General features: G+C 42.3%; 1 protein-coding gene across 1 annotated transcript in view; it reads right to left on the bottom strand.

Moving 5' to 3' along the window:
* XIRP2 (xin actin binding repeat containing 2) overlaps positions 1-13,801 on the bottom strand; it is a 77,288-nt gene that overhangs the window by 17,316 nt on the left and 46,171 nt on the right. Inside the window, exons 4-6 of the mRNA XM_035133058.2 lie at positions 4,362-4,475; positions 2,261-2,333; positions 437-561 (exon numbers count right to left, since the gene is read on the bottom strand). Coding sequence (XP_034988949.1) covers positions 437-561; positions 2,261-2,333; positions 4,362-4,475 — 312 coding nt within the window. The remainder of the gene's footprint in view (positions 1-436; positions 562-2,260; positions 2,334-4,361; positions 4,476-13,801) is intronic.

The raw sequence follows: 13,801 nt of genomic DNA, 5'->3' as shown, positions 1-13,801 counted from the left end.
GCGGGACAACAATCCCAATTCTGCTATTGGCTGCCATGCTCACAGCATCCTAACAACTTTTTCAGTCTAAGAAAAGCCAGTGTAATCAAATCCTACTACTTCATTACAGCAAGGACTTGGCAGGAAGAACAGTGAGCACACTCTGTCTTGCTAGCAAGTGATCAGAGGACACTCTAGCAGGAGTCACTCTTTGCCCTGCCACAGTTTTAATTTGCCCCCAAACAATTGGAGCGTAACCCCACCCCCCACCCCTGCCACACACATCCCTTGTTTACGGACTTAAGATTTGCACTGGAAATAGCACTTAAACGAATGCAACATGGCTATTCTGAATTTAAAGCCATTGCAACTCAGAAAAGAATGTGAACTATATGCAAAAAATGATAACAATTCAGGATTGTTTGGATGGAGAATATCCCGTTTCGGCACCACCGACCTTGATCTGTTTTGCAGGCGTTCCACTCTCTCGGCCAGAATGGAACTGGGCTGTTTTTTCAAACTGCTGCTTTAAGGATTGCATAGAAATCTTTGAGATCTCCTCATCTGTAGCTGCATTGACCACTGCGATACAGAAAGAAAATGAAAAAATAAATAAATGAAAAGTTGAATCCATATTGGCTGTATGAAAATTCACCAGCATTTTTCTGTGCGTTTCTCCCCCCAGGCACATTTTTGTATGTGATCCCCCCCAATATATTGCATTTTATATAATATATTTTATATTATTTTTTCACAAATGTATGCATTTTTATGAACAACTTCCCCTAATATATGCATTTCAATTTTTTTCCAAAATGCAAATTTCAAAGGACGGTTTGCATTTTGGCTTGTATATTATTTGGGATATGTGAGTTACACCCTTGTGCAAATTAAATGAAACAAGCAATGAATTTAGTAGTTTATTGTACAAAATTCACATATACATACATTAGTAACAGATATGACCTTCGCTATTTTTAAACAGCATTTGAACATGGTTTGGCATGGAGTCTACTAGTTTTGAACGGCCACTGTTGATTTTCAGATCCCTGTACCACACCTGAATCAGTGCCTGAATGAGCTTCTCCATAGTCATACAGTCTACAGCACGGAGGCGGCTTTTGCATATAGCCCACAAATTCTCAATGAGATTTATGTCCGGGGAATTCCCTAGCCAATCAAGTACTTGTATTTGCTGCTCTGTCATGAACTTCTTCACCACTTTTGATGTGTGACAGGGGGCTAGGTCCTGTTGCAATATCCCAGTACCGTCAGGATACCTCTTTTCCAGCTCTGGAATAAATTTCTTTCATAGAATCTCAATATATTGTGGCGAGCACATCATTCCCTCTGTTGGCTGCAGGCTTCTGGCACCATAATGATCAACTGACATTCCGTGTTTGTTTTGAGTATAGGATTACGAGTAAGATAGAAAACATGCTTTGTTTCAATTAATTTGCACAAGGGTGTAGGTAACGTCGCAAACCGGAGCAAATATCTCCTCCATCCGCAAAGGCTTGAGCATTCCCAGTGGCGTGATTGGTTGGAAGATGCTACCAAAAACCAGCAGGATAGGTTTGATGGGCCCCTGGGTCAAAATCTACACTATGGTTCTCATTCTGCACTATTGCTTTCATATTGATAGCAGAGAACATTACATAGATAGAAAGCCCTAGCCATGAGCTGGAAGCACAATGAACCAGAGTTTATTTGCTGAGTGACATAGCAGCACTTCTTTCACACGTCAGATCAGAGCTGATTGAACACTGCAATAACAGGGACCGCGAGCCTTTATTAATTTCTGCTTAGGTGATCTGTCCAAGGGTAATTATATCCTTTGATATTCATGACATTTAAATATCTGCTAGGGGAATGGTTACAATAATAATAAAGAAAGAAAAATTGTTTGCCTAAGCCCAGGGCACTTGTGAAAAACACTCGAGCATATATTAGGTAGTTTTAATCATATCACCATTCATATCAATGGGGTGTATGAATGTGCTTAAGAGGAGATGCAAAGGCTTCTGGGCCGGAGTGAGTGTAAATAACCTTAATTATATCCTAATCTTTATGGCCACAATCCATCCAAAGTTAAGTCCCACTGATTTTGATGGGTGATATGTAAGTAGGTGCTTAGTTCTCCAGTCAAAATTAATGGCACTCCCAGGACTTAATTGCGGATGGATTTTGTCTTTCATCCACATGCATACAACAGAATTTGCTGTTTTGAAAGGGTAGCTATCGCTTCTTGCCTCCCAGTATATTCTTGGATTTCTCTTACCTGTTTCCTCAATGCCTTGAGTGACGTTAGAAGCTCTCTTAGCCCCAGACAAACCTTGTTCACGATGGGAGACCTGCAAACACAAATACACACCACAAAACAATTAAATAAACCAAATCTCAGTGTGAAAAATCAATATTTTAATTTGATCTATCATATGCTTTATGCAACCCTGGGCGGAGGAGGAACAAGTGCTTGAAGGAGGGAATGGCGTGAGTCCTTCCTCCACTAGAACTGATGCTCTGTGAGACAGAAAAGCAGCAGTTAAAATTTCACCTCTGCCAAAAATTCACAAGGTAGGCAAGCTGCCATCTCTTGAAATGCATTTATTTATGTATTTTATTGATGTATATACCACTATTTATAAATATGTAAGAGCAATACTTGACAGTGCTTGAATTGGGGGGGGGTAGAAATGGTCCAGCCCCCCTTATTTTAGGGGTCAGTCCTTCTACATTTGGCTAAGCTTTGTATGTTAGGGGATGAGAGATTTCTTTAAGATCCCCACCACCACCTCCACATCCCCATAATTTAAGCCCGGTATTTAGAAATCTCATCACCACCACCACCATCATCATCTCAAAGCATTCTGTGATAATACTGGGACAATAATTTAGCCTACCTTTTAAGGATAACTGAGACAAAGTATGTGAAGTGCTTTGAGGACTCAATAACTTCTATTTGAATGCAGAAAACATCAAATACACAACACCAGTGACTGAATTTGGAGCAGCTCACACAAACAGAGCACAATCAGTGCAGCCAGTGGTTGGTTTGTTTTTTTGAGGCGGTACACGCAGGTACAGTGTACACCACCTCTCCCCACATCTTGCCACTGTTTTTCCATCCCCCCTCGCTCCCCTCACACTTTTGCTGCCACTGCCTCCATTGGTGCAAATGCCATAGCTGCCAAGTTTTCCCTTTTCTCGCGAGGAAGCCTATTCAGCATAATGGAAAATCCCTTAAAAAAAGGGATAACTTGGCAGCTATGGCAAATGCTTCCCAGGCTTGGGGAAGAAGGCACAAGGCTCTGTCAGGACCCTGACTCCCTGCTGCCTCATTCCAAGCCCAGGAAACACTTGCCCGGCTTTGGGAAGGATGCAGCAGGGTGCCGGGATCCTGACGGAGCCTGAGAGACCCTCACACCCTAATCCCCAAGGTGGACAAGCACATCCTGGGCTCAGGGAACGAGGCCCTGCCAGCACCCTGGAGCCTGAAATGAGAGGGCTCTTGGACCCTGTCAGAGCCCTCCTGCCTCCATCCCAAAGCTGAGCAAGAGCTTCCTGCGCTTAGGGAATGAGGGAGGAGTCTCTTCCAGGATCCCGGAGCCCTGCTGCTTCCTTCCCTGAGCATGTGCAGAGCACATCCCCCTCCCTTTGCCAACTCCTCCAGCCATTTCTAGACAGTGAGTGCCAACACCTTTTTTTCTAGAGAGTGAAAAAGCACTGGGTACAGCAATACAAACCTACACATCGTCGGTGCAGACATCTGGACCAGCAGTTCTTTAATTTCTGTAGTAAAGTGTCTATCCGGTAGGTATAGCACAGGCACCCCCAAACTTCGGCCCTCCAGATGTTTTGGACTACAATTCCCATCTTCCCCAACCACTGGTCCTGTTAGCTAGGGATCATGGGAGTTGTAGGCCAAAACATCTGGAGGGCCGCAGTTTGGGGATGCCTGGTACAGCATATTGCTACAATGCTCATTTTATAGTTGCAACACTTCTTTCAGTTTAACATGGAACCCAAAGAGGAGAGACCAAAGAAGAAAGTGGAAATGGGTTTGAGGAGGAACGGGTGTGGTTAACAGGAAGGTGTCAAAGAAGGAAAGCTGTGGCGAAAGGCGAAAGGGGCAGTCACCAATGGGACCCCCCACAAACCTGAAGCCTGCTCTGCCAAGTGGCAACATTTTTGCACAAATACATTTATCAGTGGTACTTCAATTATTTCCTGAGAGTCTTTGAGGGATGGGTAATGAGTATAGGTGCAAATCGCCCCATATAAAATTCCTCCAGGCCACCAAAGCAAGGACGGGTGCCGTAAGCACCAGAGGGCAAAAGTGGCACAGGCAAAATGGTATCTCATTGCATTGATACAGTTACCTTTTCTGATTGAAAGGCTTCCCGCTGAGTTGCCTTTGATGCCACCTCGTTCACTCTGGTTTCTGTGCTGCTGCTGCTGCTTGACATTGTGGCTTGGCTTCGACTCGTCACCTTCTGAAGATGAATAGAAAATAACCCTACGTTGGCAAGTTTACGGTACACTTAAATAAACAACTTTCTTATTTTCTTTTAATTTCTTTTAATTTCCTTTCCTTTCCTGTACCCAGGCCTTTCATCATACAGAGCCCACAGGGACTAACATCAGCATTAAAAAAAAAAAGCAAGTAAAGCCACAATTGGCAATGCAACAGCATGTGGCAATCAGCGACACAGGTTGACCAAGAGGGCCACTCCCATGATGCTCTGAAGGCCTGCAAAATTAAATGGTTCTTAAGCCGGTGCATGAATCAATAAATAATGTGGGTGAGAACCAGATCTGTACTGGGAGGGAGTTCCATAAATAGAACTGCCTCCATAATCATAAATGATTCTACAGTATAGAAGAGGAAAGAGCCAGTTATTTAGTAATAGGGCATAACTCATAATATAATTGGCAAGGATAAGATAAAATATATATACTGGGATAGCTTTTGCCGTAACGCACATTGTGGTTTCATTACTATAGTGCATCCAGGAGATTTCCTTTGCTAGGCTTTGTGGCATAAGATATGTATTAAAAGTAGTAGTACAGGACACAGTGACCTGGGTTTTAATGGAAGCTCTGTTGATTTAATCGTCAAATTCCTATTTACAAGCAAGTACGTGACTGGAATATATAGGATAAAGTTCCCCAACTTGAAGATGATGTGAAGGTCTTGTTCGGAGGATGTAAATATGCGGAGCTAGAAGTCCCAGCAGTTGGGGTAGAGGAATACTGTATTGCTAGAAATTGTTGCAGCTTAAATCCCTGATTACAAACCACAGCAACTCTTAATCTTTGTCTTCAATACAAGCTGTGCATTATGGCTCCTGGGCTCCTGGGCTCCTGAGATTTCAACTCTATTCGAGCTGAACAAGGACTCCCCCCACCCACCTTTCTACCTGATTTCTGCCACAGTGGGGGCAGCTGCCACAAAGAAGAAGGTTGTCCTCCCTCTTCTCTCCTCCTCCTCCTCAGCAGTAGTGGTAGGGAAAGACACCTCTGTCGTTTCCTACTTGCTCCTTGGTGCTTGGGATGCTGTTACTACAGTACTCCAGGCATTGGGGGATGGAGAGTGGAAAGAGACACCTCTTTCTTCCACCACCACTGCCAAAGAAGAGGAAGGTGAGAAAGAGCACAGTGGTGTTTGTATGAATTGCTTTGGGTTGCTAGCCTCAGCCTGAGACAATCCTGGAGAGTTCACTCCTCACTGCCTGTTTCTCCAAGGGACAAATGAGGGCGAAGCCAATTACATGCTGGAAACTGTAAAGTAATGAGGTCTCCAGCAAACAGCACAATGGTGGGAAGCAGCATCTGCAGTGTGCAGCAATTATTATGACAATGTAGCTAGTTTTTTCAGCATGATGGCCATATTCAAGCCCAAGTTAAATTCCCATGGATTTCAAGGGGAGCATTAGTAGAAGTAAATAGGAATTAATAAGGGATTAACCTTGGCTGGGCCATGACACAAGAGGACTTCAATTGCATTCCATAAACAATGGCTTAATTGGCCATTCCTGGGGTTGCTCAGTTGGTAGTTCATGAGACTCTTATTCGAAGGGTTGTGAGTTGAGTCCCACATTGGGGGAAAGATACCATGCATTGCAGGGGGTTGGACTAAATGACCCTCATACTCCCTTCCAACTCTACAAGTCAATGGATCATGATAACATGATCATAGGACCTGGAGCACATGGAAATAGTCAGAGACACACAAATGGTTCTGGGTGTGATGGACTGTTCAGCTCATGTTCCCAAAGCCCTTGGGCAGGGACAACGGGTGTGGGGGTGATTTTCAAAGGAAACCATCTATTTCCTTGTTTGATAATTCATAGGTTCATAAATATTTCCTGATGTCCAAAGGGAAAGAGAGCATGCGAATTGCAGAATGTAAAGGTTTGAACTTTCCAACTGCTGCTTTCAATGGCAATTATGTTAAGCGGAGGCAACCAGGAGGCTGGCCACAGGCAGAACATATCGTTCAAACTAGGTGGGAAGGGATGGTAGGAAGAATGGGCAAGATTATTTAGATGGGCCATTTCCCTCCCCCCCCCTCATAAATGTAATTGTGGAAATGCTGTTGTAAAGTGATTTTCACATAAAAATAGCGTGCGGTAGAAAGCAAATGCGGGGGGGGCGGAATCCATGCATGTCCCACAGGTAGGAATAAATGTTAAGAAGTGTTCAGGATTGATTTTTTTTTTTTAACATGCAGAATTCTCTGGAGTAGATCACAGTTGAAAGGAAGCAGAAGTCAAGGAGTCTAGGTGGCATCATCAACTGGTATCTCTCTCATTTTGAGATCAACCTTAAAACTACATTATATTAAGCATTTTCCTGATTATGGTTCCATTAGGTATATAACCGACAGTTCAAAGACAGCTAACAGTGGTTAGCAAGTGTATGAGGGCTTGCTTTGTATTTATAGTTGAATCTTTCCTACAGCGCCAATGGGATTGTTATGTAGCTAAGTGGCTTGAGAGCTACAGGCATTCCATTTACAATTTGCCTCATCTTTCTTCCTTGCCGAGACTGAGTGATGGGCACAGCACACAATTTGCAGGGAACACAACTGGTTCTATTCTACGTGGTTCACCTACAGCTGTTGTTATCACAGTCTGTGTGCTTTTTATGTCCAGTGCCAAAAATAAAGGCTCCTCTCTTAAGTTATAACTTCATAGGCACTCTTGAAGGGGATGGGGTTTCTTTGATCCATGAAATCTGGGTCCATGCCTGGTTTTGGTACTTGGTCACCTTGCAGGATAACCTCTGTGGGGATCAAGGATACAGCATGAGACTCTTAATCCAGGGTAGTGGGTTTGAGCCCCACATTGGGTGAAAGATTTCTGCATTGCAGGGGCCTTTGTGGTTCCTTCCAACTCTACAATTTTTTATTCTATTATTCTAAGACAGGGGGGGAGTGTGACTCTGTTGATTCCCCTTGTCCTTGCAGCAATTACTGTTACTGTGAACCATGCTATTAATTTGGAAAGGCTGTCCAAGCTGGGTGAGGGTGGTATTTCATTGTGGTGGTTCCACTCATCCAAAATGTAGCACTGGAGGATTTTCTGCTTCAGGGTTCTATCTTATCCACTTTTCTGTTCATCATCTACAAAAGACCACTGAATGGTCTTTTAATATATTACAAATTTAATACATTATGGACTTGAAATTGAATCTGTTAACACACACAGGAGAGAGAGAGAGAGAGAGAGAGAGAGAGAGAGAGAGAGAGAGAGAGAGAGAGAGAGAGAGATTCTTCATCCGGATATAAGAAGGTCCAATTTCAGGTCTGCCAACCATGTCCCTGCCCATTAAATGGAAGTTATGTGTACAACATTTTAGAGTCTTCTCATGACACAGATGCTGATGGAGACTACACAGCATGGGAGAATAACAGGTTTTCACCCATTTGGTAATGAACCATATTAGTAATCAGCGTTGTTTGTGTATCCATCACTTGCAGTGGCATCCTATTCATGTCTACTCAGGAGCTGGACCCACCCTCAGGGAAAATGGGTGCAGGATTGCAAGCCCCACCTACTATGCTCATCCTTTCATCTACCAGTCTTGGTCTGCTTTTGTGCAGCCCTGGCAAAGAGCTGTCAATCCCCTTCAAGTGAATCCCAAAATAGAGTGGATGAGCCCTACACGTTACTGACCAATATTATTTGTAATCACATTCTTCGGAGAGATGTGAAGCCAGAGGTCTCTAAAGGGAATGATGACCATATTCTTCAGCAGTGACTCAGGTGCACTACCCTAGTTTTACTAGCAGTAATCCATTTCCCTGAGCTTTCTGTGCTTTTTATGATGAGCCAAACTTCATATCAGTTGATGCTCTTTGTTATGGCACAATGTCCTCTGGTCTATAAGAATTCAGCTTTATCCCTTTCCGTGGAGAAGGCTGCCTGCTCTTTGTCTGAGAGTGTTTGTATCTGACAGCCAGGTTTACGCTGTATTGACGGACTGGCCTCCTTATCCTTCAAAATCAATTTAGTAGCTGCGACTGAGATGATTTTTGGCCCCTTCAAGAACAGAAGAGGTTCTTTCCAATTTTACACAGTGCAGTGGTGAACCTCTGTAGCTAAATTGCATGCTACACCCTGCCACACGCACACAAAGATGCCAGGCTCTGATACAAAGATCTTGGTGTTTAGTTGTGGTATGCATGCCTGTGAATATAGCGAGAGAACAGTCCCCAACCTTCTCCAAACGATATGATCAGCACTGTCAAAACAGACAGCGCTGGCCATGCATTTGGTACTATAACACCCAATGCACACTGCAGGAACTCTACTTCAGTCCTTGGTAGCAGATGTAAGGAAAAGTTCATATTAAAAAGGAACAAGTTCAAGTTCAACATGTCTGCAAAGGAGGTAATTCTAGCTCGCAGCTGTCCCTTTGCAAAACAAAGCTGCTGTGCTGAAGTATAAAACATACTTAAGAAGTCTAAGAAAACATCTAAACACACACACATATGTGTATCTGAAGAAGTGTGCATGCACACGAAAGCTCATACCTAAGACAAACTTAGTTGGTCTCTAAGGTGCTGCTGGAAGGAATTTTTTTATTTTGTTTCGACTACGTCAGACCAACACGGCTACCTACCTGTAACTACACATATGTGTGTGAATTTTGTTTCACAAAACAAAATCCCAGCAATTAGGATCTTTAAACTAAAAGGCCCAAAGTGTGAATGAACTTGAAGATGAACTAGAAATCATTCAAAGTTCTGCTCCAAAATGAACTTAATTCATTGGCAATTATGGGAACTATTTTCAGATACGGTTCAGAAATTTTTGAATTAATTCAGTGAATTTCATTAAACCAAACTAGGTCATCCCAAGGCCTGGTAAGAATTTTGGAAAAGGAACTGCAGGCGTGACCCTCATTTGCACATGTGGATCCTTATCCATTAGGGCTTCAGTCCTACACAAACAAACTAGGAGTATTCTCCATTTAACACAGGGGGACTTACATTTTAGCATACATATGCACAGGACTGAGGTTCACCGACGATGCATGGTGCTGGATTGGGTAGTAGCATTTCATGCCAAAGAGTTTAATATTTGATGCTACAATTCTATGCAATTCTCTTTGCAATGTCCAGTTGTGAATGTATTACAGTACAGTATATTTGTTTCTGAAGAGCAAGAGGCATATACCAGGCAGATGATTATTGGAGAGCAGATTATGCTTGCTTTGGTTTTCAGAACACTGACTGCTGCTCCTATCAATGGCTGTTGCTTAAATGTCATTCAAAATGATTTCATTTTGTTCAATAGCATTGTGTGAAGGAGACAGGATGGGGCTTCCTAGCAGTATTTACAACCAGAGTTTGAAAGCACTTCACCACATGCTGCTTTTTTTTTAAAAAAAAAACTTTTACTTTTACTTAGAATTGAACACCACCCTGGTGGGAAAGTCAAATGAAAGAGCTCCATCTATCTGGCTCCTACTAATGCATGGCTTTTTAGACCTATTTGAGTGTGCTGGTTGTGTGGGAAAGCTACACGAAAGCAGAATGGAATTACTAAGCTCTGTGTTGTGATGCCCATTAGTATTCTCTATGAGTTGGAGGATGAAATGTGAAATGTGTAGACTGCTCTAAGCTCCCCATGTGATTCAGAACCTAAGTTTTGCAGAACAAAACTGTCCTTTCTGTAACTCCCTTTTACCCCTGGTCCTTTACCTAACTTATTATCTGACTTTGAACTTTGGGTTCTGTTGCTTCCCTGTTCTTGTATAAGTTTTCAGTATCCACCCCAATAACTCTGATGAATCAGATGCTTGATCTCATCTTGCGCTTTCTGGTTTGTATCCCACGACCCCACCCCTCATTTTTCTACCTCTTTGGCTCACTCACAGATCATGTTTTGTATTTGATAACAGTTTTTTTTTCTATACCAGTATTTCCATTTTCTGATTGTCACCTTCTTTCTTTTTCTCTCCTTCATCTTTGTGCAAACGTCTTACTAGATCACTGAATTACCTTCAGGATCTGGATTTTGATGCCTTTGCCTCTGTTAGGTCCTTCCGTTGATATCTCCTGTTTATTTATTCCCCGCATCTTCTTCCAGTGAGCCTCTTTCCCTATGTAATTGCTCTTGTCATCCTTCTCCTACTTTGCCTTTAGTTCCTCATTGTAGTAACTTTGGTAATGAACTTGGGCTGCTTTATAAGTTATGGGGCAAGACTAAAGACATTTCTTCTCTCCGGCATAAAGTAATGTTCATCTCTTTTCTTCCTTCTTCTGCTCAACCTTACTATTTGCAAAAATGAATTGCTTCTTTTCCTTCTTTCCCTTGCTTTTTAACTGTTAATTTTGTGCTCTACCTTTTTTCACACACACACCCCACGTCTCACATCTCAGATTTTTTTGCTTAGTTCCCCTGCACACCATAATAAATCAGCAGCTCCTGACTCTTCTATTTCCGTAACTTACATCTCCTGGTCCTTTATAGAACTCTTATCTCTAAACCTTCTCAACCAAATGGGCCGTAGCTGATTGGCAGAGGACCTGCAGTGCATGGAGAATGTCCCACATTCAATCCTGGGCATCTCCAGGGCTAAAAAAGACACCTAGTCAGTATAGACAATACTGAGCTGGACAGATCATCTAAAGAAATAGCAGTGGAAGAAGGAAAGCAACGAGCAGAAGAAATAAAGGAAGCTGCTTTGCTACAAGGCAGATTCCTATGCATCCCACTATGCCTCTTGATTTTCTTCTTCCTCTACTATTTCTTCAGAAGATCTTTCTGGTTTTGTCCTCACCCAAACCTACACCCAGTCCCTTTTGATCCCATTTCTTCTTCTTTTCATTACACATATTGCTTTTGCTCATTTTGCTTTCTTTCTCTAACTAATCCCTCCTTGGTTTCTGGTTAGTTTTCTTTGACCTTTAAATCTAATTTAAATTTATCATTTTAAAAAAAGAACACAGAAGAGTCAACAATGGTTGATTCGTCTTCACTTGCTATTGGCTAGTTTCTCACCTTGCTTTTCGGTGGCATCCAGTGTTAGTCGAACTTAGAGCAGACCCATTTAAATCAGTGGCCTTCTGTTGAATTCAGTGGGCCTACTCTGAGAATCACTAACATTGGATATCTCCCTTTGTTTCTTAATTACTTGTACAAATCTTATTTGAATTTTTAATAAATACTCTTCTTGAGTCTTATCAATCAGATCTTCATGCTAACAGAACAGAAACAGTGTTCTTTTCTTTAGCTAATTTATCTGAATGCCCCTTGTATGATCTCTTCCTGATCTCTCCTGTGCATTAAATATTATTAGTAATTCTCTTCTTCCTTCTGTTTTCAATATTGTTATTCATACTCTTCTTTCTTCCTTGCATGAGTCTAGTTTCATGGCTCTGTTTCATCTTGGCTTTCCTCATTTATTTATTTTTAACTGTGCTTTTGTTTCTATTATTTTAAATTCCTAAAGATTCTGATTCAGTCCGTTTGATTCTTTTTGTTTACCTTCATTAGAGTTTAAAGGTAAAGAGACCCCTGACCATTAGGTCCAGTCGTGACCAACTTTGGGGTTGCGGCTCTCATCTCACGTTATTGGCCGAGGGAACCAGCGTACAGCTTCCAGATCATGTGGCCAGCATGACTAAACCGCTTCTGGCGAACCAGACCAACAAATGGAAACGCCGTTTACCTTCCTGCCAGAGCGGTACCTATTTATTTACAGTACTTGCACTTTGAGGTGCTTTTGAACTGCTAGGTTGGCAGGAGGAGGGACCAAGCAATGGGAGCTCACCCCGTTGTGGGGATTCGAACTGCCAACCTTTTGATCGGCAAGCCCTAGGCTCTGTGGTTTAACCCACAGCGCCACCCGAGTCCCTCATTAGAGTTTTGGTTCTCTCATTTAGAATTTTCATATTGATCAGCATGTTCAGGACGATATCCAGCTACTCTTTTCTATTTCTGATCTGTCTTCTTTTGCTGATCTTTCGTCATGTCTTCTTGCTGCTTCCACATGGCAGCCTGCTCATTCTTTGAAGTTAAATCTTCAAACAGAAAACAGAATATCTTATTTTTCCTGTCTCTTCTCTTCCTGTTCTTTCTGCTTCTTTGATTTATGGCTGATGTAATCAGTTGTCCTTCTCTTCGAACCAGAGATCTCGGAACCTTTTCCCTTTTCCTTCACAGACTTTATTTCCAGCTAAGCTCTGTCATTTTCAGTTGTCAAAGCCAGCTAAAATTCATTCATTTCTTTTTGTTTATTCTGTCCATCCGCTGAATCATTCTCTTATTTTCTGACACTTGGATTATAGCAGTGCTCTTTTGGTTGGTCTTCTGAATTACCCTCTTGTTTCTTTCATTTTGTCACCTGCCTTATTTTTCCTCACACAAATATGATCGTGTTTCTCTGCCTTTGATTCCTCCTCAGTGGTTACCTTTTTCTTTTCACATTCAATTTATGATTCTGCAACTTGCCACAAAATGTATTCATTCTTGGACTTCCTGTTCTGCAGCAAACCCAGCAAGTCGCCCTCTCAGGTGCTCTGATGCCTGGGAGGGGTCCCAGACGGAGATTAATGGGGGGTAAGGGGCATGTCTCCCCTAACCTTTTGAGGGTATCAAAAGGGCACGACCCACAGTCCTCCATTAATGCCTTTTTGGTAACAACTGGATTGACTGCCCGTTAAGCACTCAGAAGAGAATAAACGGTTGAGTTGGGTGTAATGGAACTGAGAGTCAGCAGGATGGACTGTAGGAAGATTAATTAGTTTCGGGAGGAGGATGGAGAGGAGATATGGATTTTGTTGAGATTACATCAGCCACCCCCTTGAAGCTTGAAGCTTGAAGTTGGAAATAAGAATAATGGAATGGACAGGATGGACCACAGTGTATTCCAACTTGACAGCTCCTGAGACTTTCGGATAGAAAAGAAGAGATATGGATTGTGTTTATTTATTAATAAGATGGTTGTATATAAAATTGAGGATTAAATTTGGCAAAATCTGAAGGGTGAGTGACGCAGGGAGATTGGCAGGGTTGGGAGGGGGGGAAATATATATTATATATTTATACAGAAAAAATTCTAGGGGTTTCACTTTCACCTTCTGCACACCGCACCAGTGAGGCTGAGTTGTTGATTACTGGGGCCACATGTCAGACAGACAGCAATGCTCAAGGCCATGTTAAGGAGGAATGTGTACATGTTGTCTGGGAGGAAGCAAGATCTGTTTTTCTCAGGCAAAGTGTTACTCAAAAGGAATCAGAAGGAAATGTTTGAAAATTGATGAACGACTATTATAGATAGCTAGAAGAGGATTTACTCCACT

Source organism: Zootoca vivipara, chromosome 1 (assembly GCF_963506605.1).
Source record: "Zootoca vivipara chromosome 1, rZooViv1.1, whole genome shotgun sequence".
Classification (NCBI taxonomy): domain Eukaryota; kingdom Metazoa; phylum Chordata; class Lepidosauria; order Squamata; family Lacertidae; genus Zootoca; species Zootoca vivipara.
Note: the sequence above shows the minus strand (reverse complement) of the source record. Positions and strands in the feature narration are given on the sequence as shown.